The 23,285-nt window shown below is 44.6% G+C and overlaps 2 protein-coding genes across 4 annotated transcripts; one reads left to right on the top strand and one right to left on the bottom strand.

Moving 5' to 3' along the window:
• Nucleotides 1-286: 286 nt before the first annotated feature.
• Nucleotides 287-12,935, bottom strand: GTPBP2 (GTP binding protein 2). 3 transcript variants are annotated; one of them, XM_035108204.3, is made up of 12 exons: nt 12,631-12,935; nt 8,209-8,235; nt 7,385-7,569; nt 6,460-6,568; nt 5,965-6,162; nt 5,688-5,862; nt 5,260-5,479; nt 4,440-4,575; nt 3,956-4,014; nt 3,397-3,568; nt 2,707-2,871; nt 287-2,409 (listed from the first exon to the last, which is right to left on the bottom strand). In XM_035108204.3, the coding sequence occupies exons 1-12, from the start codon at nt 12,814-12,816 to the stop codon at nt 2,212-2,214; spliced, it is 1,830 nt and encodes a 609-aa protein (XP_034964095.1). In that variant the 5' UTR covers nt 12,817-12,935; the 3' UTR covers nt 287-2,211. The 3 variants fall into 3 exon arrangements, with proteins under 3 accessions (XP_034964095.1, XP_088522698.1, XP_088522697.1); XM_088666572.1 differs by lacking the exon at nt 12,631-12,935 and adding an exon at nt 12,330-12,350; XM_088666571.1 differs by lacking the exon at nt 2,707-2,871.
• Nucleotides 12,936-17,471: 4,536 nt separating this feature from the next.
• On the top strand, nt 17,472-22,950 carry MAD2L1BP (MAD2L1 binding protein). The gene is made up of 3 exons (XM_035110517.3): nt 17,472-17,619; nt 17,741-18,012; nt 21,966-22,950. The coding sequence occupies exons 1-3, from the start codon at nt 17,535-17,537 to the stop codon at nt 22,500-22,502; spliced, it is 894 nt and encodes a 297-aa protein (XP_034966408.3). The 5' UTR covers nt 17,472-17,534; the 3' UTR covers nt 22,503-22,950.
• Nucleotides 22,951-23,285: the final 335 nt, after the last annotated feature.

The following is a 23,285-nucleotide window of genomic DNA, read 5'->3' on the forward strand; positions in this document are numbered from 1 at the left end:
GTTCTTGCATTATCTTTATCCAGAGACCAATTGGCTTAGTGTGGGAGTAGAGAAACCTTCAAAGATTCACTATCTCCTCAAGCAAGCAGCAGCATACAATCCTCCCTTTTATACGCAAAACTGCTGCGGTCAGCTGATAGTTCTCTGCATGCACTGCGGAATGTCAGATAAGCATGTGCTACCAACTTGTAAACACTCATCTGCATGGAAAACTAACAGAAAAGCCTCCACATATTGCCTGGTGTCTCAATGCTGGCACAAGTTGCTGTTCAGCCGTACAGCACAATTCTTTTCAATAAAACATCTTTATTTTATACATTATATATCTATATATAAAGAGAGATGAAAACACCTCTCTGATTTTTAAAGAATCCACAAACAGTGAATATGAAAAGCATGGCACCGAGAACACTCACACAACAGAAGGCAAGGAAAAGACAACCAGAAAGAGCACCTTTGAATGTTTGTCTGCAATGGGGTTAACTCTGCCAAAACTGTTAATTGCAGGAAAAGCACCTATTCCTCCCACAAGACAAGTATGTAGTGGCAATGGGCTACAGCAAACCCTCTAGAGGAGTGCATTAGGCAGCCAATTTTCTTCGTCTTTTCTAAAACAAGCGATCCAAAAATGCCTCTTGTAGAACCAATTCAAATGATTAAAGGGCAATTGAGAGAGAAACCAATTTAATCAGCAAATAACCATGATGCTTTGGGCCATGTTTACTACTACTTTATAGTTAGCTGTCCATTGTGCTATTAAAAGGGTGATTAGCATCAACTTGAAAGCTGGCTGCATGGTCGCGCAGCTATAAGTTAAATCTCAAAGAGTAGTTGCATTAAATAAACAGCTGTTGGATTGAGGTGAACTAACAGAAGGGTGTGCGTTTTAAAGTGAATAAAATGTTTTCCCTGGCCATGTTGGCTGTAGCAGCTGAACACTCAGTGCAGCAGTGGCTAAGATGGGGATAGGCAAAAACAAGAAATGTATTGCTGACTTTTAAAATATAATTTCCTACCAAAATGTTTAAAATATCCCACAATGTTTGACTGCCTTACACTATTGCAAACTCTAGGCATTAACTATAGCTTTGAGTGGACTGATTGAAATCTTAGGTATTGTATGGTTTTCTGTGGTGCATACCAGCAAGAAAGACAAACTGCTGCAGTAGGCAGTGTTGATAGTTGTAGTAATAGTAAGTGTAGCAACACGTCAAATCTTTCCGGGATAACCAAGCCACGCTTACTGCTTTGGCTTTGAGAAAGTAAGGCATGTTTCCCAAGGAAAAAGTTGGATTGGGGTGCTATTGAACTAACGAAAGCCAGACGGTACAGATCTTTCAGTCACGATGGTGAACAGCAGCGGCTCAGAAAACCACCAGCAAAGTACTGAGAAGTGTCAAAGCTAAGGGGGGGGGGCAGTTCTGCTCTAGGAAGCCACATTATATATAGGGTAGCTGCTCAACTCTGCCCAGGAATAAGTTGTCTTAAGATGTTTGTGATTGTACCTGCTGCATGAGATGGGGACTGTGGTTTCCATCAGGTCAGGGTTATTTCAGGGAAATGTCCCTCTTCTCCCACACCCCCAACCCCACATTTTCGCTAGAAGCAAAAACAAAAAACCCACAATGAAATTAGCTGTTAAAAATCAGCACACAGCGATAGTAGGGAGGGGGAGGCCCGATAAGCCATTAGATTAAAATGAAATCAACAAACAGTTTAAAAGTAATCAGAAATATCCTGAGCTGTACTGTGGGCAATGCAAACTTTTCAGCTGAAGCTTCTTCATCTGTCACAGGCAGCCTGTAAAAATCAGGCAGCAGGACAATGGAGACTGTGGGCAATGGATGTCCACTATTTCTGCCTCAGGAAGCGGAATCCCCAAGCTGCAGTCCAACACACTAATGGCTTTGCCCTCTACCCGGCAGTAACTTCCCAACAAAAGTCAACAGAACCAGGAGTTGCCGGTCCAGGCAAAGATGCAGCCGCTCTCATCTATTCCGGGGAAGGGACATGAAAGCAGCAGGTGATGAACAAACATGCTTAAATCGCTCCAGGAGGGGCACTCAATCCAAGCGGCAGTTCTGGACTCCGCAGGAGCAGAAGGGGTTTGTCCATGTGAATTGACTGGCCAGCAGCAGCTCTGGACAGTGGGGAGAGACTTTCTTCCCTTCCCCTATTGCTAACATCAGGAAACCCCACTGATTTTGTGAGTCAGAAAGTGACCAGGTCAGAACTTAGGCCCTGATCCAGTCCATTCTCTTCGATGGTGATGGCTTGGATATAAGTGACATGTCCAATACCTTTGGTAACTCCTTCACGGAACAGCAATTTGGCTCCTATCTTCAAATATTCCGGATGTTTAATGAATCTGAAACATACCACAGCCTTTTCTCCTGTACGCAGCTTATCCTGAAGGAGGGAAATAATATGAGTTACAAGGTCAGTCGCCTAGCTACTCGGCTTAGGGATTCTGGGAAATGAGGGGGATGTTTAAGGCCACTGAGCAATTCAGTCCCAATATGCTTTGCGTGTTTATGAAATTCCTAGTGGATTTAACTATGCAGGTTCTCTTCTGAAATGGTGAAGGCATTGCAGAAGAGAGTCCTAATGTCATGGTTACAATAACTGATGCAGGATGAAGACGTGAAAGCAATGGAATGATTCCTTGAATAGACTAGAAAAGCACCCATCTTCTCAAAGACCTACCTTCCCATGGATCTTCTCCACAATTGCTGTTTGTCGCACATTGCCAACATGCACCGTTACTTGAAATCCCTTCCGGAAAGTTGTGGCATGGAAGAGCAGAACAATTTCAGCTTCAAACACTGAGCAAATGGTGGGATTCATCTCTGGGCTGACCATCACCATACCCTAAGTGACAGCAAGACAGCTGAACCAATGCTCTTGATAATGGCGCTCCTCTTTTCCCCAATACATGCACACTAGGTGGAATGCTACTGTCCTTCATGAAGTGCCCAGTTTTCCATTTGCAGGAAGCTGGCCTCTCCACAGAAAGCCAAAAAATGGAAGGGTAAGATAAGAGTGTACATGATGAAGACAGACTTAACAGTGGGTGAGGATGTATGGGGAGTGTTTAATTGCCCCCTTCTGCTCAATGGCTTTCACTCCATCCTCTTCACTATTGTAGTTTTTTGTGGAAGCAAACCACCCAAAGCCATGGATTCAACTATTCCCAACCCCTGATCCTGAATCAAAATGACTAAGTGAGGAGTTTATATTGCCTGCAGCATTTTAGGGTGTCTTCTCAAGCAGGAGTTCCAGAGGAACCACAGTCCCTCACAATATCATCCCTTCACAACACATGGTTCCCAAAAGAGTAGGGGGAAGAGTAGGGGGAAGCTTTTTAAAACTCCCAGAAATATGAGGCAGACTCACTTTGCGCAGCAGTGAGCGGTCAAAGTGCCCAAGAGCCAGCGTGGCAGCTTGCCCAGCCCGAAGCACACGGCACGCCGAACGATTTCGCTGCATGCTGCACACCTTCAGCTGGAGGAACTTGCCATCATCGGTTGGACCAACCACCAAGTTATCTCCCTCTCTACATATCCCACTGGCAAGGGCACAAAAATCAGGAGTGTGTGTTTAGCTCTCATAGAAAGGGAAAGCTTTTGCTTTCTACCTTCTTAAAACATACCCTGGAGCAGTTTCTTTACAGTCTTTCCCATCTCAACTATCCTCTATATCCCACAGGGAATGAATCCCTTCGGATGTATTCTCGTTTCTCTTTCACAGTCACTTCTGTCCTTGAAGTGAAATTGTATCCCCTTGATTATTGAGACAAGGCATTCGGCTTCCACCTGCACAGTATTCCCAAGCCTACAATGAGGAAGGAAATGCTAAGCTACACTGCCAGTCCTCCCCTGGGGGACAAAAGCTCTTCTGCATCACCTCCCTATCAACACTGACCCCATGATACCATGCAAATAGCAACACCCACCTTGACAGAGTTCCTCCAACAACAGTGCCCACCTCTGGTACTGTATAGATTTCATCCACCTGCAGCAAGATAAAATCAGGAGCTTGAGACCTGCTATATGGCTAGGCCTGCCACCACCCCCCCCCCTTCTCATGAGTGTCAATACAGTTCTGTCTACAGGACCTCAGAACCCATTCCTGAGCACTTTCTTCCTTAAACTATTTCTCACGTCTCAAGCATCCCAGAGTACCAGCCCTCAGTGAATACTCCTCATTCTGCAGGCGTTTCCTACGTTTGTCTACAGATGAAATAACCTAGAAAATCAACTAAATGATACCATGGACCTAGATCAAATCCCTTTCTTTGTATGAAAGCTAACCATAAAAAGAGCCAGCCACAATCTCATTGGGTGACCATCCTTCCATCTCCAAGATGTCCTTGCCCTCGACACGTGAAGGTACTTACTGTTTGAGACTCCCAATAACATCGAGAGAGCCTTGTGTACCTGAAACTCAGTGAGTTGCTGCATAAGTTCTTCCTGTTCTTTGCTGTTTGTCAGAGGAGGGAGGATGTTGAGGAAAACTTTCAGGTGATCCAGGTTATCTCCAGAAACACTGGACAAGGTGAAGATAGGAGTGATGCTGCCAACACACATGAAAGAAATAAGATAGGTGAGCTGCAATTCTGTGTACGATTGCCATTGAACACAATGGGAACTTGACTTTTACAAGTAAATATGCACAGGGAACAAGTCCCTATGATTGGCTCCCAGAGACGTTTGAGAGGAGACATCTAGGATTACACAAACTTGCTGCTGTGCCCATAAATAGGCCTGATCTTAGCTCTGTACTGCAGTCACACTTGCCTTTATAATTTTACCTAAATACTGCCTTGTAACGAGTCCTTGGGAAGGCTTACATTAACAATATCACATTTAAATAAAAGACAACAAAAGCATTAAAAAGTCCATTCAAAACATAGAGAACCTGGCTTGTTTCTCCTTCTCATGGAAATGTACTACAGGCTGATTGAGGATGCAATCATATCAGAGGCATAAGTTATCTAGTCCCATAATGCAGCACTAGAACTACTAACCCCAGTACCACCTAGCTAAGCCAGTGGGGTAGGGACTTCACCTATACAGGTTTCGAAAAGTAGAACATGAGAGTGGTCCCATTAGTCACACTGCAATATTCCACAGACCTGGAGGTACTTGCCCCTTTCTCCTTAAATCCACTCTTCCTCTAGCGAGTTCGTTGCAATTGCACCACCCCTGTCACCAAGTGATCTTCCCTCCCATGCCGAAAAGGGCAAGTGAGTCTTACTTGGGAGACTGTGCAAATTGCTGTGCTGCAGTGACAGCATCGTCATCTGATGTTACTAGCAAGGGGAGCTTGTTACAGCCAGGCTGCTTCAGGATCCTCTCCAGCTGCTTCACTGTCCGCTCCACAGTGGCTTTCGAGCACAAGTCCACTTTGCTAATGACAATGAAGAAGGGGACCTTGAGGGCCATAGCCAAGCCGAGATGTTCTCGTGTTGTACCTGCTGCATGAGATAGGATGGCAGGGAGGAAACAAGTTCAGAAGACGGGACCCCAGAGCAGTTTACATTCTGCTTGAAATGGGCATATGTATTACTGTGCTACAAGGGGTGAGGTGTTGATTTTTATTGACTACACATCATCTTTGAACGAGATGTGTCATGCCTAGGTTTCAAAATATGATTAAATCATAACACGTAACATGCAGCTTACCAATTCCCGTATTAGCGCTCACCACCAGCATTGCAAAATCGGGGCAGTAACTTGTGAGCCCAAAGATAGTGGTTTTAAGGTACTTGTGATGGCCAGCCAAATCAATGAAAGTGATCATCTTAGAGGAGCTCTCACAGATCTCTTCAGCTGTCCGCGAATCACTGTAGTTGACCACCTAGACAGCAGAAGACACTGCTGTTGAGCATTCAAAAGCCAAGGCAAGAAGCAATATTTTGAACCAAAGGAGCAAGACAGCAACGCAGAAGCACAAACATACCTCTCCTTTGCTGTTAAAGCCAAGAATTTCAAAGCTGATGCTGGACGTCCTCCCAGATTGGATCTCGTGCAAGTGCCGAAAGAGGTTGAGACGAGCTCTACCTCGCCCATTATCTAGCTCTCCTTGAGTCAAGACACCCAACAGAGTTGACTTGCCTGAATCCACATTCCCAAGCACAGCCACTCGCAGATCTAGGAACTTAAGGGGGAAATGAGGAGCTGTATAAGCATATTTCAAAACAGAACTAACCGATAGAGACAAGAGTTTTTGAAGTGCAAGGTGTGATTCAGACCTTGACTGCCTTGCAGAGTAAAACACTACAGGATCCAAAATCACTAGGACAATTTGTATAATTGCCTGTGATATATGGAGCTCTCCAAAGTACCAACCAATGGAGCATCCTATGAAAAACCTTAATGGGACACAAAGTTCCAGTTGCAACTTTCTAAACAAACTGCTTGTATCAGAGGGCATTTGAATTGAGTGGGTTGTTACCTGCTGATTATCTGGGACCTTTCGGACAAGGACCTCTGTTATTTTCCTGGGAATATCACTGTCATAATCCACTTCTCTCTCCCGTAGCACCGTGATGTCAGCTCCTACTCTGCACATTATAAAACAGAAGGCCGTTGGGTGTTAATATATCAACTGCAACGACTTCCTCAATAGGTGATGGAACAGGACTATCTTGCTGTGTCTTTTAGAAAGGCTTCATGTGGACACAGCCTACAGATTCAGGGAAAATATTGTCTGCTTCCCCACTTGGCGAGCCCTCATTGATCTGTGACCATTAAGTCATAGCTTGCTTGCCAATTCTGTGGGGGTGAGGGCATTCACATATGACATTTCAGCATAGATATTAGCCCAGTTTTCCAAATTTAATAATGGTAAGGATTCTGGGAAAATGTACGCCACCACATATCACAAACCAATTACTAGCTGTACCACACAGCTGCTCATTTGAAATCACTATACATGACAACACAGACATACAAAGTTCTCACCATACAGGAGTAAAGTGGGTTAAAACAAGGTGTGCAAATATAGCAAACTATGTAGTTCTCATTAAATAAATCCAATGGAGAGGAATACTGACTGTATTAGCACTGATTAGTGAGAAACCAGCCAGATTTGGCTTCTTTTCAGACAGAAGCAGGCACCTGCTGTGCAAGGAAACTACATAGGATTTTTTTTAAGGAACACTCTCTTCTTACAAGTGTGACTTGCCAGTAGGTACATTTAAAGGATTATGGTAATGTGAGAAAAAAAACCCTTAGGGCAAAGGACTTGGTGCATGGAATGCATTTTCCTAGGCTGGAAATATTCTGTGGGATAGCAAGACCAGAATGCCAGCTCATTTGTGGAAATAATGAAACACAATTTGCTTGCTCTGGCCCAGAAGTAGGACAGATGCACATACTTCTCAGCCATCCGCCGCAGTGTTTTGAGAGAGGCACGCATCTCCTCTTCTGACAGTCCTACCAGCAGCCCGTTGTCCTCTACACCAATCTGGTACACTGCCTCACCACGGCCTTCTTGTAGTCGCCACTTCATCTGCGTTACTAGGTGTTCAAAGCGGTACTGGGAAGGATTAACTAGTTTCAGCTGCCCAAAGAAAGGAGTGATTACAGTCAACAAGCAAGAAGATCTGATATGGGCAAGCAATTTGCTTTTTTAAAAAGAAAAAAGTAGAGTTCTTCACTAGAGTTTGACCATTTTCATACAAGTCATGAATTGGGTTGAACAGTTTATCGTTTGTTCTAAGTGACTCTGTCGAGTTCAGATGCAGCAGTTAAACTCCAGGCAGCTCAATAAAACACAAAACAATTCACTGGGTAACTAATCTGAAAAATTATCCAAGATAGCAAAAATATCTTGATTAAACAATATCTGAAGAAAAAATATCTGAAGAAGTGTGCATGCACACGAAAGCTCATACCTATGACAAACTTGGTTGGTCTCTAAGGTACTACTGGAAGGATTTTTTATTTTTATCTTGATTAATTATTACAGGTTGTCTGCTACTTAACATTAGTTTTTGAAGAGAGGTCCCCAGATTCAGTAAAACTAAATACGAGATATCCAATACAACCACAAACATTTCATTTGCTTTGTGTCTTCCAAAAAGTATTGTTTTGTTTGCAGCAATATACTCTAATTGCTAGGTACTAGTATGACTCGTAACAATTTGGCATATGGCTCTTAAGAACTTGTTATCAAGAGCCCATCCCACAAGTAACTCACCTTGTATTCTATGTTCCCATCTTCTGCCTAATTAAAAGAAGAAAACATCACATGTTAGTGAATTCTGCACTGCTCATCATTTTACCAGTACATACAACTTTTGACATCTCATTTGTCAGCTCAGGGAAGCCAGCACATAGCAGTGTCTGATTTAGACAGAATCAATTACCAGTATATCAAGAGTTGCTAAATGCTATAGTTCTGGGCTCCATATTTATATAAAAAGGACCAAACTGTAATGACATGGCTCCCATAGTGCACTTTTAGAACTAGGCCTGCCTGTGTCATCACTATTCTGCAACAAAACAACAAGCAGATTTACGAATGCCACAAGAGCTGACTGAGTTTTAGTAGTATACTTCCAGCTGCTGTAATAGCTCAGATCATGGAGAAGGCTTCAGAAATCATTCTCTTCATAAAAAGTAAATCCCAGGTCAGTATTTCAAATAGACCCAGTCTCCTACTCTGCCTGCATGAATCACTTTGAATCCTTCACTGACATCTGTGTGCTGGCTGCCAGTTTTTGAATCTGTGGATAGACATTATTTTTGAAGTGGAGTAAGAACTCACAAATTCAGTTTCTACAACTAACTGGAACAACTTATGTTGACCAACGCTATCAAAAAATCTGAATCTGTAAAACAAGTTCACCTGACTATCATCTAGCTCCATAGTAAGCCAGGAAACCTGAATAGACATGAGGAGAAAAACACCTTGCTTCATTAATCAATAACCAAGCCATACACCTGCAAGCACTGCCTGTGTTTTAAAGATATCTTCCTCCTCCTTTCACCTTCCCAATATATTCTGCACTACCTCATACTGCTCTGGCAAATAGCATAGTTCTCTAACAAATGTCCCTTACGCTGGTCTCTTCCTTCAAGCACACAGGGCTTGGAATGACTAATGTGACTGGCAGCTGAGGGAGAAGAAACCAGTAACCAGCTTGTAGAACAACAAACTGCCCAATGTCATGGTAGATCCATGGAAGATTGCCACTTCTGACATTCTCTAAGTACTCAGAAAATACTTATCCAGAAGACACCCCCATTTGAGATAAGTGTTAATAACTAGTACTAAAAATTACTCATGTGGTGTGGGGGAGACCAGACTACTGTATCTCTAAAAAGTAGATACTGCATGTGACATTGAATTGCACCCCGTTAATCTTAGTTAGGGATGCGGGTGGCACTGTGGGTTAAACCACAGAGCCTAGGGCTTGCCGATCAGAAGGTCAGCAGTTCGAATCCCTGTGACAGGGTGAGCTCCCGTTCGGTCCAAGCTCCTGCCAACCTAGCAGTTCGAAAGCACGTCAAAGTGCAAGTAGATAAATAGGTACCGCCCTGGGGGGAAGGTAAACGGCGTTTCCGTACACTGCTCTGGTTCACCAGAAGTGGCTTAGTTATGCTAGCCACATGACCCGGAAGCTGTACACTGGCTCCCTCGGCCAGTAAAATGAGACGAGTGCTGCAACCCCAGAGTCGTCCATGATTGGACCTAACTGCCAGGGGTCCCTTTACGTTTAATCTTAGTTCAGAGATAGTGGTGTGAGTGCAGAAGGAAAGTGTAATAAACAAGACTAACAGCGGCATGAAAACTGATCCACTCAAATTTCATTTCTTCCTGAAATAATCTTGTTTTTCTGGAAGTAAATATCACACTCCCTCTATGAGCAGATTAGAGTTCTTTCCATGCAGCCTGCTGCTATTTTCTAACTAAAAAATGTTGGTGGCAAGGGAAACACATAGTAAACAACATCATGGAATAAACCACCTACATAATAGAAATAAGACAGGTATAAATGCTGAGGTTTTTCTCCTAATATGCCCACTCAATCTTCTAGCTTTTATTTTATTCATGTAGCATCATCCCCACCAGCTTAAGTTTAGAGTGTCTAGGAAATCACTGCCTTAGAAACACAACATATCAATGTATTTTAGGAAGCAAGAAATTGTTTAACTTTTATCTACTGAAGCTGCTGTAGAAGTGATACAGAAAAAGTGACAAGCTTAGGCATGCCCCAAAATAGTCCACTGAAGTCAACTGAGGGCAGAGAGGAAGTACAGTACCACTAAAGTCTCAGGGGGGATGGAATGACTAATTCTGCTCTCTTAAGGAAAGGAAGGCTCACCTTCCTAAAACAAAGGGCCACGTTGTTATTATTAATAATAATATTGTTGCACATCTTATATGGTTTGCTTCACATTAATTCTGACAGCTATCAATGCTTGATGAGACAGAGAAACAGAACAGTTAGAGATCAACCTTCACTAGTATGAAAGAACTGAATGGGCATGTGTGTGTATCCATATACGAGTTTTGAATGAAAATGAGCCAGGATAACAGAATGAGTTTGAGACTGTAATACAGCTTTCTTAAGCCTCGAGTCTCTAGACCAGGCACCCCCAACTTGCGGCTCTCCAGATGTTTTGGACTACAACTCCCATGATCCCTAGCTAACAGGATCAGTGGTCAGGGATGATGGGAATTGTAGTCCAAAACATCTGGAGAGCCAAAGGTTGGGGATGCCTGTTCTAGACCAGGCACCCTCAAACTTCAGCCCTCCAGATGTTTTAGACTACAATTCCCATCTTCCCCAACCACTGGTTCTGTTAGCTAGGGATCATGAGAGTTGTAGGCCAAAACATCTGGCGGGCCGCAGTTTGGGGATGCCTGCTCTAGACTATCTGCATCAAGGTCCAGCCCACGTTCAAGCTAATCTGCCACTGCCAGGTAACACACAGTAGGTAGGGACTAGTTCTCACACAAGTAGTAAACGTTTGTCTAGGTTGTACAGTTTCAGGTGGGGGCTTCTCTATATCACAACCCTAAAAAAGGACCACCTGCACATAGAAATCTAGATGTTAGTGAAAACACTAGGTAAAAAAAAAAAATCCCTGGCATCATGTTTTTTTTTAAAAAAAAAACTATTATTTATACGTTGCCCATCTGGCTGGGTTTCCCCAGCCACTCTGGATAGCTTCCAACAGAAAAATACAATACAATGATCTATTAAACATTAAAAGCCTCCCTAAACAGGGCTGCCTTCAGGTGTCCTCTAAAAATCTGGTAGTTGTTTTTCTTTTTGACATCTGATGGGAGGGCGTTCCACAGGGCGGGCGCCACTACTGAGAAGGCCCTATGCCTGGTTCCCTGTAACTTGGCTTCTCACAATGAGGGAACCGTCAGAAGGCCCTTGGCGCTGGACCTCAGTGTTCGGGCAGAACGATGGGGGTGGAGACACTCCTTCAGGTATACTGGCAACTCTATGTACAGTGTGAGCCCCTAACTATAGTCTAGCATGCCATTGAAATTCATACAAACCTATGGTATATTATAATCAGTCAGACCATTGTTCCATCTAACTGAATACTGAATACTCTGTCTGGCAGTAGATCTGATGGGCTTTGGTCAAAGGTTTTTCACATAACAAATTACCTGACCTTTTTAATTGGAGAATTAAATTAAACAGAAGACCTCAATGAGAGCTAGACAGAGCTTTCCATAGGAACAACTAGGGCTTTTTTTTCAGTCAGAACTCAGTTCCGGCACCTCTCAGGTGGGTGCCATTGCCATTATAAAATAGAAGGGAGGCATTTGTGGTGAGTTCCAGCACCTCTTTTTCTAAAAAAAATAGCACTGGGAACAACATACTACAGAATTTCTCATCCACAATCCAAGTAGATATGGACTAAATATATTTGCTCAGTAACGTCAGTTGGAACTACTACAGTACTGTACTAAGGAACTTAAGCTTCAGTCTAAGAGTCCTAGTCCTTCCAAGTAGGACTGGCTGCCTTCATTTCAAGTTAACAGCTGTATGAAGCAATAAAAGTGCAACTTTAGTGACTCGGAATCGCCACAAGTGGAAGAGAGGAAAAGAAACACTGCTAGAAGTTGACATAAATGGTATCTATTTCCCTTTTGACACTCAGGAAACCTATAGTTTCGGAGCTCGTCATTCACTGTCAGAGGTCAAGAGAAGCTTCAAAGTGTGGCTGTCATCTATTAGGCAAAAGGAGTGGGGGTGGGGGGGAGAAGGAAAGAGAGAGAAAGAGAGACTACTATAAAACCACACATTTCAGTCCAAGGATACTGCAACTGAAGAGAAATGTACGTACATTGCAGGGGCAGAACAACCGGGCTACGAGTGTGAAGCCGATGGCAGTACCAGCTGTCCAAAATATCGAATGGCACTATTCGGTGGGGCCATGCAGTCTTGCTAGGTTGGTCTTCTACCCTCTCCCCCCACATCCCGATTTGCCACAGGGGCCTTGCCACCTCCTCCAAAGTCAGGGGAACCACAAAGGCAGAAGCGGGAGGAAAACCCCGAGAGAAGCCCATCGGATGCAACACAAGAGGAGGATCCTGCAAAGAAAAGCCGACCACCGGAGCCCGCACCCGGCGCCCTGCCTCACTCACCTCCGGGGGCAGGTAGGGCGGGTTGTTGGCCTTGCCCCCCCGGTGTCTCCCATTCTTCTTCCTCCCCCTGGAAGACCCTCCGCCGCTACCGGAGCCGCTGCCCGCGCGGCCTCGCAGGGTACCGCCGTTCCCGCCCCCCATAGGCCGGCAGCAGCCCCCAAATAGTTCCGACACCCCCGAGTCCATCCTGGGCCGGCCTGACACCCGGCCCCGCTCCAGCCCTCCCCCGGCCACGGATGCTGCTGCCGCCTGTCGCCTCCCAGCCCCGGACTTGGCTTATGACGGCTCTCTAAACTCCGGCTCCTGACGTGAGAAACAACCGCAAGGCACCACGGGAAACAGGGCGGTAGAGCCGCTGGACCACAACTCCCAGAGTCCTCTTCGCTGCGCGGGCCGCGTTCTGATAGAATACCGCTCTCGCTTACGTTCTCTTCCAGTGACGGCGGGTCGGGCGCATTAAGGGACGGATCTCGGGATTGGGTGTAGAACCACCGTTTCCAGCAACGTACTGTATATGGGGTGACTTATGCAGCTGCGTATCCGAATAGACATAAGATTTGTTTTTTCTACGACACTAATAAGTTAGGACCGCGGTCCTCAGGAGCAGATTAGCCAGGATTTCCTTTGCTTAGGGAGCTATGGAGGTGCAGTTTGTTTGCTTCTTGCATCTGTTGCAACTCTCGAAAATCAATTTAATAGAAAAGGAGTGCACTTTAGCAATTGCATAGCGACACAAAAATACTGGTCATCTCAGAGTAACAGTCTCAGATACACGATATGTTTGTATGTATCTTCACGCCGTAGAAATGCAAAATAACGAAAGGCTAAGAGCGCTAGTAAAGCAGCAGAACTACAGATACCATCATGCAATTGGAACATATGCACTGAGCTCCTCCCCCATTCGTGCGAGGCTTTGTTTTCAAATAGCATAGCCAGTGCCACATCTTCATATTTCTTTCAGGAACTTCCTCGGTGCTAAGTCTCTGTTGATGGCAACGCATTGCATCAGTTGGAAGGGATTGCTCTCTTTAATATGGTCATTGCATCAGGTTGAGATGAAACTTCAGGGCATGTTGAGTTCTGTGTGGCTCAGCTGTTTGCTGTGACAACTACCCCATCCAGGAACTACTAAAAGTATATTTGCTTACTGAAACCGCTTATAAGATAGGATCAAGGTGGTCACTGTGGGTGGTGCTCTTGCTCAGAGAAAACCAACTGAAATTAATGAACATGACTAAATTAGGTCCATTAATTTCAATAGTCCTACTCTAAGTAAAACTTCGTTAAATGTGACGCTTTATGTCAGGTTAATTGTCATTAGGGCTATCCATAGCAAAGACACAATTATCATTTACATAGCACTTAAAGAAATAACAACTGCTTTCCAACATGTATTCCAAAATGTATTTAGTTCATTACTGCAATCCAATGAAGTAGTTTATTTCCATATAATCCAAATTATGATTATGTGTCAGGGGCAAGTGGGGGAAGAAAACATAATGTTATAGGTAGGCAGGGAGGGTAAAGGTAAAGGTAAAGGGACCCCTGACCATTAGGTCCAGTTGTGACCGACTCTGGGGTTGCGGCGCTCATCGCTTCATTGGCCGAGGGAGCCGGCGTACAACTTCCGGGTCATGTGGCCAGCATGACTAAACCACTTCTGGCGAACCAGAGCAGCACACGGAAACACCGTTTACCTTCCAGCCGGAGCACTACCTATTTATCTACCTATTTATCTACTTGCACTACTTGTTATAGGTGCTAGAATTTAATTAAGGTTTGGGGTGTCAAAGCTAATTTCCTTTGAAGTAATAACCAGACTCATGTGTATTTAAGATGTGTGTTGGAAGTTGCTAATCTGGAATTAGCACATGTAAAAGCTAGTTTAGTAGGCAGCTTCCTGGATTGTGTATTGGACACTGTAATCCTTGAAAAATCAACAAGTGTTAATTAAATCAGACAGTCTGCAGTAGAGGTTTTCAACCTTTTTGAGTACACTGCTCCCTTGAACATCTACATTCTTTCTGTGGCACCCCTGTGCAGCTCAGAAGCACAGTTATCAGGGGCGTAGCGAGACGCCACGACACCCGGGGTGGCAAATTGCTTTCCCCCGGGGGAGAGCGGCGTCGCTACGTAACAATGCATTCGTCTTTATGTGGCGGGATATCACCGCTCCCCCACGCCTCCAAAGCCATGCACCTCCAGCTACAAACTCCAGATAGAAAGCCTGCGGAGCTTGTAGCCAGAATTGCTGCAACAAACAGCTGCACAATCCTTTGGGAGGCAGAGACGCAAGAGGGCACTAGAGGATGGAGGGAAGGAAGGAAAGAGGGACAGAGGCCAGTGTTGCCCATGGCACCCTTGACCATTCAAGGCACCCCAGGGTGCCATGGCACACTGGTTGAAAACCACTTGTCTGGAGGGATTAACCATGAGCAGTTCAAAGGAAATAGGTGTTAGAATGTAACCCAGCCAGATGGGCGGGGTATAAATATAAAGAAATAATGGAGTCCTCTCTCCCTCTGTAGATGAAGAGGGCTTAGTTTAGGGGAAGGGTAGTGATGTAACCAAGGACCAGGTGCTTGATGCCACCTCCCCATAGAGCACATCTGTCAGGAGCGGGCTGGTAGTAAAGGTAGCTCTACGTGGGGCTACCTTTGAAGGTGATCTGGAAACTGCAATTAATCCACAATGCGGCAGCTAGACTGGTGACTGGGAATGGCCGCCGGGACCACATAACACTGGTCCTGAGAGATCTACACTGGCTCCCAGTACGTTTCTGAGCACAATTCAAAGTGTTGGTACTGACCTTTAAAGCCCTAAAATGGCCTCAGTCCTGTATATCTGAAGGAGCATCTCCACCCCCATCTGAAGAAGTGTGCATGCACACGAAAGCTCATACCAACGACCAACTTAGTTGGTCTCTAAGGTGCTGCTGGAATGAATTTTTTTATTTTGTTTCGACTATGTCAGACCAACACGGCTACCTACCTGTAACTAGAATCCACCCCCATCGTTCAGCCTGGACACTGAGATTCAGCGCCGAGGGCCTTCTGGCGGTTCCCTCATTGCGAGAAGTGAGGTTACAGGGAAGCAGACAGAGGGCCTTCTTGGTAGTGGCACCCGCCCTGTGGAACCCCCTTCCATCAGATGTCAAGGAAATAAGCAGCTATCCTACTTTTAAAAGACATCTGAAGGCAGCCCTGTTTAGGGGAGTTTTTAATATTTAATGCTGTATTGTTTTAACACTTGATTGGGAGCCGCCCAGAGTGGCTGGGGAGACTCAGCCAGATGGGCGGGGTACACATAAATTATTATTATTATTATTATTATTATTATTATTATTATTATTATTATTATTACTACTACCGTGGAAGTAGGAGTTTGTTCACAAAGATGTGATTGGCATAGACTTGTCAGAGTGTCAGCCTTAATGAGCATAGCAGCTCAGCTCCGGTAGATCTTGCCACCCATGAAGCAATTGCTGATACTGAAGGTCCTACCTACAGTACGTCCCCACAGCTGCCTAAGTAGTCCCCTCCTCTCCAGGATTCCCCCCCCCCCAAAGGAATCAAGAGACTGCATCTGCACACAACCAATCTCTTCTCCACCCTTGTTATGCCTCTTCCTAGGACAGTGATGGTGAACCTATGACACGCGTGTCAGACATGACACACACAGCCCTCACTGCTGGCACGCACCCCACCGGCACATTCGCACTATTGTTGTTGTTGTGTTCCCCCCCCCCCAATTTATTATCCCGCTCCTCCTCACGCTACAGCTTGTCTCCGCTGTTAGAACCCGGATCCTTTTTGTTGTTGTTGTTGCTGGTAGCCAGAGATTGGTTTTTAACCCTTTCTGTGCTATTTTTCTGGCTCTTTGGCAGACGATGATTGGGTGTAACAGCATTCATTTTTTAACCCGTTCTGTGCTGGGTTTTTTGGTGCTTTGGCAGACTACGTCGGTGCTGCGTGTTAGTTCCAGCGAAGGTATTATTCGTCATTTATTTCTGTTCTCTCTCCCCCCACAAAAGCACAGCCGCTTTGGGGCACCCCCCCAAAAAGCAAAGCAACTTTTGCACCCCCCCAAAAAAACCCTCCAAAACTTTGGTCAGCAGCTCCCCCCAAAAAGCTCAACAACTCTGGGCACTTTGTGATAAATAAGGGGTTTGTAGTTTGGTTTGGTTAAATAATTAGTTTTTTGTTTATTAAATACAGTTATATATTACAATTATACATTTTTTGTTATTTAAACTATAAATATCGTGGAATTATGGGGGGTTTTCTCAAAGTGACACACCACCCGAGTTATGCTCTGTTTTTTGGCGAATTTTGACACACCAATCTCAAAAGGTTGCCCATCACTGTCCTAGGAGACTAGGATTGAAATAGTCACTCAGCCATGAATTGGACTGGTTTACTGGACCAGTCACTGCCTCTCAGCCTAAGCTCCCTCACAGGCTTGTTAGGATAAAATGAGGAGCGGGGAGAACTGTGGTGTGCTCCTTGGAGAAAAGGGATACAAAAGTAATAAGCTAAATAAAAAGCAATTCAAGTTTAGTAAAATGTATTTCATTTTGTTAAATGGAGTAGAACCAGGGCTGGCAGTAGATGTCATGAAAGTACAACAAATTGTGATTTTCATTAAGGTATTGTTGTATTTTTACTCCCAGAAAAAACTGAGTTTATTGATTTTCAGTCTCTGATGCAGCATATTTTGATAATACGGTATATATAACTTGGCTTGAGTGGCTGGGAGGGGGCGGCATTCCCCATAGGTACGGTAGTAAAAAGTCTCGAGCCAGCCTTGAGTTAAAGGGCGACCTTTCCTTTGGGTTGCAGAGCGAAGCACCTACTGGCGCCACGATCTTCTTCCCCGCCCGCTGACGTACCTAAAAAGTTCCCATGATGCTCCGGGAGGGCGGCCATTCAAACCAGAGCGACGTAGAGGAGCAGAAAATGGCCGCGCCCGGAGCGACGCAACGAGAAGGTAAGGCTGGGCTTTGGGTTTTCGACGGTGTCCCTTTCCTTATCGGTCTCTGGGCTTTCGGCATCACCACGGCCGAGTGACGAGGCCTTTTCTCTCTCTCTCTCTCTCTCTCTCCGCGCAGCCGACCTGCCTCGCGTCGCCGACTCCGGTTTGGAACTGCGCGACGTTCCCGCCGTTGCCGTGACTGTGGCGCCGGCGACGCCCGTGGCTTCGGTTCCCGGCGGCGCCTCCTCGGTGTCTGTGGTTTTCCCCGGCTTCGTGACCCGCGAGGGCTGCTTCCGATTCACCTCCGAGTTCATGAAGCACGTCTTGTACCAGAGGCAGCAGCTGCCTTTGCCTTACGAGCAGCTCGCCTGCTTCTCCCGGAGGCAGTTTCCGAAATCCCCCGGCCAGGTGAGTTGAAGCTGTTCGCGCATACACGGGATCGCATCTTCGCGTTACACGCTGTGCACACGGGGAAGCGCTGGCTGAGTTTTTCGCTTTTGCTTCAGGCGCATCAAACCGACACTGACTCAAGGATGTTCACTTGTGTGGCAAAAAAAGGTCTCTCCCTCGCACGGTTTTCCGCATGTTTACAGAGACGAGAGAATGTGCTTTTGGGGGGGGGGTAGGCTATTAAGTCACAAGTGCGGGATGTATTCAACTTCTTTTTCCTCATACTTGCAACCACAAATGCAAATTGGGATCTTCGCTTTACCTCTGGGTGGTTTAGTATTCCCTGTGTTCTGGAGGTCGCTCTATTCAGCTGCAGTTTATCCTCTGTGGTTTCATGTGGTTGTGGCAAGTATTTGGGGGCAGCCTCTGCATGGTGATAACAACTTGTGCATTTTAAAAGGGATTTTAAAAATGGGAACAATCAGACCTCATTAAACTCCCGATTATGAGTCTAACAGGATGACTAAGAGCATCACAGGCTAACTCAGATGCACTGGGTAAAAATGTACTTATGCTTTGTGGTTCTATAGGGTGGAGTAGTAGTCTACCTCACTGATTATATGGGGATGGATGCATGTGGTTGATTCTTCATTTAATTTTGAGGGTTAAATCATATGGTTTTTATTACTAATAATAATTGTTCTTAGGACTGGATTAATCAGGAGTTCTGAAGTAATGGGTGCTACTGATGCTGTGTACATCACAAGGACCCATAAACAGTTCCTACTTCTTGGCATATGTACCTGCAACAATCATGTGCTAGAAAATGTGGCACTGGAAGGAGGGAATAACTCAGTTGGTAGAGCCCACGTTGGGCAAAAGATTCTTGCATTGCAGGGGGTTGGAGCAGATGACTCTCATGGTCCCTTCCAATTCTATGATTCTACTAGTGTTTCATTATTATAAACTTTGATTATTTGCCTTTACCACTTTGGAGTCTTTACCATGGTGTTGTTCTAAACAAAATATGCCCTTATATTCCCTTAAGGGGCATACAAGAGCCCTTGTAGAGTCCTTTGGAGGTTCTCCATCGGTAGGAGAAAATAACAAGAGGCCAACCAGATAATATTGAGAAGCAAAGCAGCTAATAAGCTTGATCTTTATTGACTGTTGCAACAGGGTGTTTTCTCTCTCATGCAGGAGAAAAGAAACACTCTGAAGAAGTGTGCATGCACACGAAAGCTCATACCAAAATAAAAACTTAGTTGGTCTTTAAGATTCTGCTGGAAGGATTTTTTTTATTTTGTTTTGACTACTCAGACCATCACGGCTACCTCCTTCCCAGTCCAGGCCACCCCCAGGAGCGTCATACATACATCACAGAAGGGGTGTAGCCGAGGACCACCACTACCACCCCAATACATCACACATACATCAGAGAAAGAGGTGGTCTCCAGCAGAAATCTGAGTACTGTATCTTGTTTATCTCCTATGTGGCAGTTTACCTGTTAATGGCCATTTGACTGGATTACCAGGGGGCCTGGCCAGTCTTTTGTTATTCTAACTACTCAATTCGGAATGTAGGTTAAAGGTGCCAGGCTTACCCCATTCAAACCTTAAATGTGTCCCAAAGACAGGATTTGTGAGCACACAGAGAGACAAAAGGGAGGGTTCTTCCTTGCAGAGAAACATTTGGTCAGTTTGGTAGAGTCAAAATGGTTTCAGGACTGTTTTCCCGTACGTGTTTGCTTGGTACATTTATTATACAGTATATATAAAAGACCTTAAAACCCTCACAACAGTGTCAATCGTCTGCTGTGGCTAGAGTTGTAATCCCCCTGAAGAAGCAGGTTCACTATGTGGCTTACTATGCACACATGATACTTCCTAGCACAGGGGTTCCCAACAAAATTTTCTCGAGGACCCCTCATCGAGCCACTATTGTGACAAGGACCCCCATTAATTCCTAATCCTAAAATTAAAAAGTGAGAGCCAAATTAAGAGTCTTTTTATAAGAGTCCAGGGAGGAGGGAGGGCAATGGAGAAGACAGGGTACCTGCGCAGTAGCGCACAAATGAAGCCGACGCGCACGAAGCATCTTGGGGAGGTGAGCGTTAGTAGAATGTGCGCGCTGCCTCTTTGCAAAACAGTAGTGTTTGTAAAGCGCCACCTAACGGCATACAGCAGAACTACTGCCTCATCTAATTCTAGTTTTGTGCTAGACTCTGCTCATGCAGGAAGCGGCCAAAACAAAAAACTGTTATCATACGAAATATATTTCATATATTTTTTATTCTAATAGCATCTTGCGGACCCCTCTGGCATAGCTCACGGACCCCTGGGGGTCCACGGACCACCTGTTGGGAACCACTGTCCTAGCATATAGGTAGTTGTAGTATTCTAATAATTGTCCCTAATCTGCTCGGTCCCTGCTCCTGCCAACCTAGCAGTTCGAAAGTACGTCAAGTGCAAGTAGATAAATAGGTACCACTCCGGCGGGAAGGTAAAGGGCGTTTCCATGTGCTGTTCTGGTTCGCCAGAAGCGGCTTAGTCATGCTGGCCACATGACCCGGAAGCTGTCTGCGGACAAACGCCGGCTCCCTCGGTCTATAGAGTGAGATGAGCGCGCAACTCCAGAGTCATCTGTGACTCGGCTTAAAGGTCAGGGGTCCCTTTACCTTTTTAATCTGCTAATATTAATAACAGTAAATTTAGCTATTATAGAAATGTCTTACAATATGGCTAACCCCTTGCTAGCTTTGTACGTTAAGGTACTCACCAGCTACACCTTTTTGGCATCTTAGAGATCTGATTGACTGGCAGTTGTTCTTCACATTTGCACTTTCGGCCCCCTACCAGAGCTCCTTTAATATGACAACTGAACTTGGAATGGCTCTTGCATTAATAGGGATATTATGCATTGTATGAAACATACTAAGCAGACAAAACCTCACATTTTCCAATTTTCTAAAGCAGCATTTTGAACTCCTGCATTATATCTTCCTAGCCAAGGCTGCATCTTCTGTGGAACTTGCCTGTTGTATGTTTGTTGGTTTAGTATGGAACTGGGAACACCTGCTTTTATACTTGTTTTGACACCTTCCAAAGGACAGACATACTGTTCCCAAAGCTGGCCATACAGCTGGCCATAATACCATGTATTATGATGTAGATTTTATGGTGTGAGAGAAACTTTGGGTGAAATGGCTCTACAAAAATATTAAGTCTTTGTACTGTATTTATTGGGGGAATGAATTTCCATAATTTAATGGGTGCTGTGCAACAGTTAAGAGAAAAGTGGTTACTGAAGACAAACCACCTTATTAGTTACAGCTAGGTAGCCGTGTTGGTCTGAGTCGAAGCAAAATAAAAAAATTCCTTCAGTAGCACCTTAAAGACCAACTAAGTTTTTATTTTGGTATGAGCTTTTGTGTGCATGCACACTTCTTCAGATACACTTGAAACAGAAGAGTCAGACCCTTATGTATATACAGAAGGGGGTGGGGGGTGGGAATGGGTGATGGGCTGATGTGAGTGGTAAACCAGTCGTTAACAGCCATCTACAGTCTGTTAACAGCCATCTACAGGTTTACCACTCCCATCAGCCCACCCCCCATTCCCACCCACCCCCACCACCCTCTGTATATACATCAGGGTCTGACACTTCTGTTTCAAGTGTATCTGAAGAAGTGTGCATGCACACAAAAGCTCATACCAAAATAAAAACTTAGTTGGTCTTTAAGGTGCTACTGAAGGAATTTTTTTATTCACCTTATTAGTAACTGGCTTATTTTATTTAAGTAGTGATTTTGGTATGTTATGATTCTGATACTTTTTCTGGTTTGTTCTATATGTTATCAATTATATGCCTAGACTTAGAGATAATGTGTGAAATAACTATATTAAAGATTAAATATTGTCATATTTACACCTAAAATGTTGACATCATTTCAACCACCTTAATCTCACAGGATGAAGATGTGGTCAAAAAAATCAATCCAAAAGATCAAGACAGCAACAAGAAGTGTCAGCAAGTACTGAGTGAACTTGAAGGAATGTTTCAGCACTTAGAAAACATGTTCAGTTTGACATTGGTCCCACGAGTTCTTATTCTGCTTGGGGGCACTGCTGTCAGTCCCAAAGAACTCTATGAGATCAATCTGCAAGGTATCTCCATGAGCAGTGCTGACGAGAGTCTGCAGACAGGAGCATGTATTCGCAAGCTTTTCCGTTCGCTCTTCCTGGCAGATGTATTCAGCGAGCTTCAAGCCGTTCCCACTATGGGTGTCATTGTTATGGTTCAAGGGCACCGCAACTGTGGTGTTAACTGGTTCAGACCGAAACTAAACTACAAAGTGCCAGCCCGAGGGAGGAAGTTGACGGTCAGCTTATCGTGCAGTCACAGCAAGAATACAGTCGTTTCTGCCAATCAGGAGATGAACTTTATCTTGGATGATTACATATGGTTTCAAGCTCCAGTGACAGTGAAGGGCTTTCGTTACTCTTGACAATGTTCTTAAGCGAGAATGCTTAGCTTCCTGTCTCCATATTGCTTTGTAATAAATCTGATCAGCTGCAGCCACAAGTTCCCCTCATTTGAACCTTTTTGCCAGACCCCTTAGAAATCTGCGATGAGCAGATGAGCACTATCATATTCTCCAGAGTTAACTTCCTTTCAAAATGATGGAGCTTAGAAGCAGATTCACCTTGGATTATAGGAAGGACCTTTGGGGAATTGATTCAAAAGGGAAAAGATATTGCTTTAAGGTCTATTACATGATACTTGAAATAGTTCTACCAGCAGGGGAACTTCCTACATAATATATTATGGACTATGTTTACAGGTAGATAATTACAATGTTCATGAATTGCTTTGGATTCTGTGATTGTTCAAGAATCTGGCAAAAGCCATATAACACTGCTTTTTCCTGTGTAATAAATGTTACTGTCTAAGGAGCTATTGTAAGGGTTGTGGCCATAATTAAGAGCAGCACAAATCCCCTCAACACTGAAGGCCTAATAACTTTTAAAGTTTGCATCCCCACAGGATTATTGGAGTGGGGAAAGTTGGTTTAGAAATACTTATCTGGTGCTACACAGGTGCTTTGAACTACAACTCCCACCATCCCTGACCATTGATCATGCTGGCTTCAGGTCCTGAGTTACAGGACATGTGGAGGGCACTAGGGAAGGCTGCTTGTGGACAATGATTTGTCTGAGAAATTAAAAATTGAGGTGAAAACACTTTCTAAATTGTGGAATGTAAAATAATGGAAGCCTTTTTGACTGAA

This window comes from Zootoca vivipara, chromosome 3 (genome assembly GCF_965207765.1).
Source record: "Zootoca vivipara chromosome 3, rZooViv2.hap1.1, whole genome shotgun sequence".
NCBI lineage: Eukaryota > Metazoa > Chordata > Lepidosauria > Squamata > Lacertidae > Zootoca > Zootoca vivipara.

Coding starts and splice junctions, on each gene's coding strand:
- GTPBP2 (XM_035108204.3), bottom strand. CDS start 12,816: ATGGACTCGGGGGTGTCGGAACTATTTGGGGGCTGCTGCCGGCCTATG. Junction 5,863..5,964: donor GCTTTAACAGCAAAGGAGAG/GTATGTTTGTGC, acceptor TCTGCTGTCTAG/GTGGTCAACTACAGTGATTC. Junction 4,576..5,259: donor CAATTTGCACAGTCTCCCAA/GTAAGACTCACT, acceptor GTGTGTTGGCAG/CATCACTCCTATCTTCACCT.
- MAD2L1BP (XM_035110517.3), top strand. CDS start 17,535: ATGATGCTCCGGGAGGGCGGCCATTCAAACCAGAGCGACGTAGAGGAG. Junction 17,620..17,740: donor CGGAGCGACGCAACGAGAAG/GTAAGGCTGGGC, acceptor CTCTCCGCGCAG/CCGACCTGCCTCGCGTCGCC. Junction 18,013..21,965: donor TTCCGAAATCCCCCGGCCAG/GTGAGTTGAAGC, acceptor TTAATCTCACAG/GATGAAGATGTGGTCAAAAA.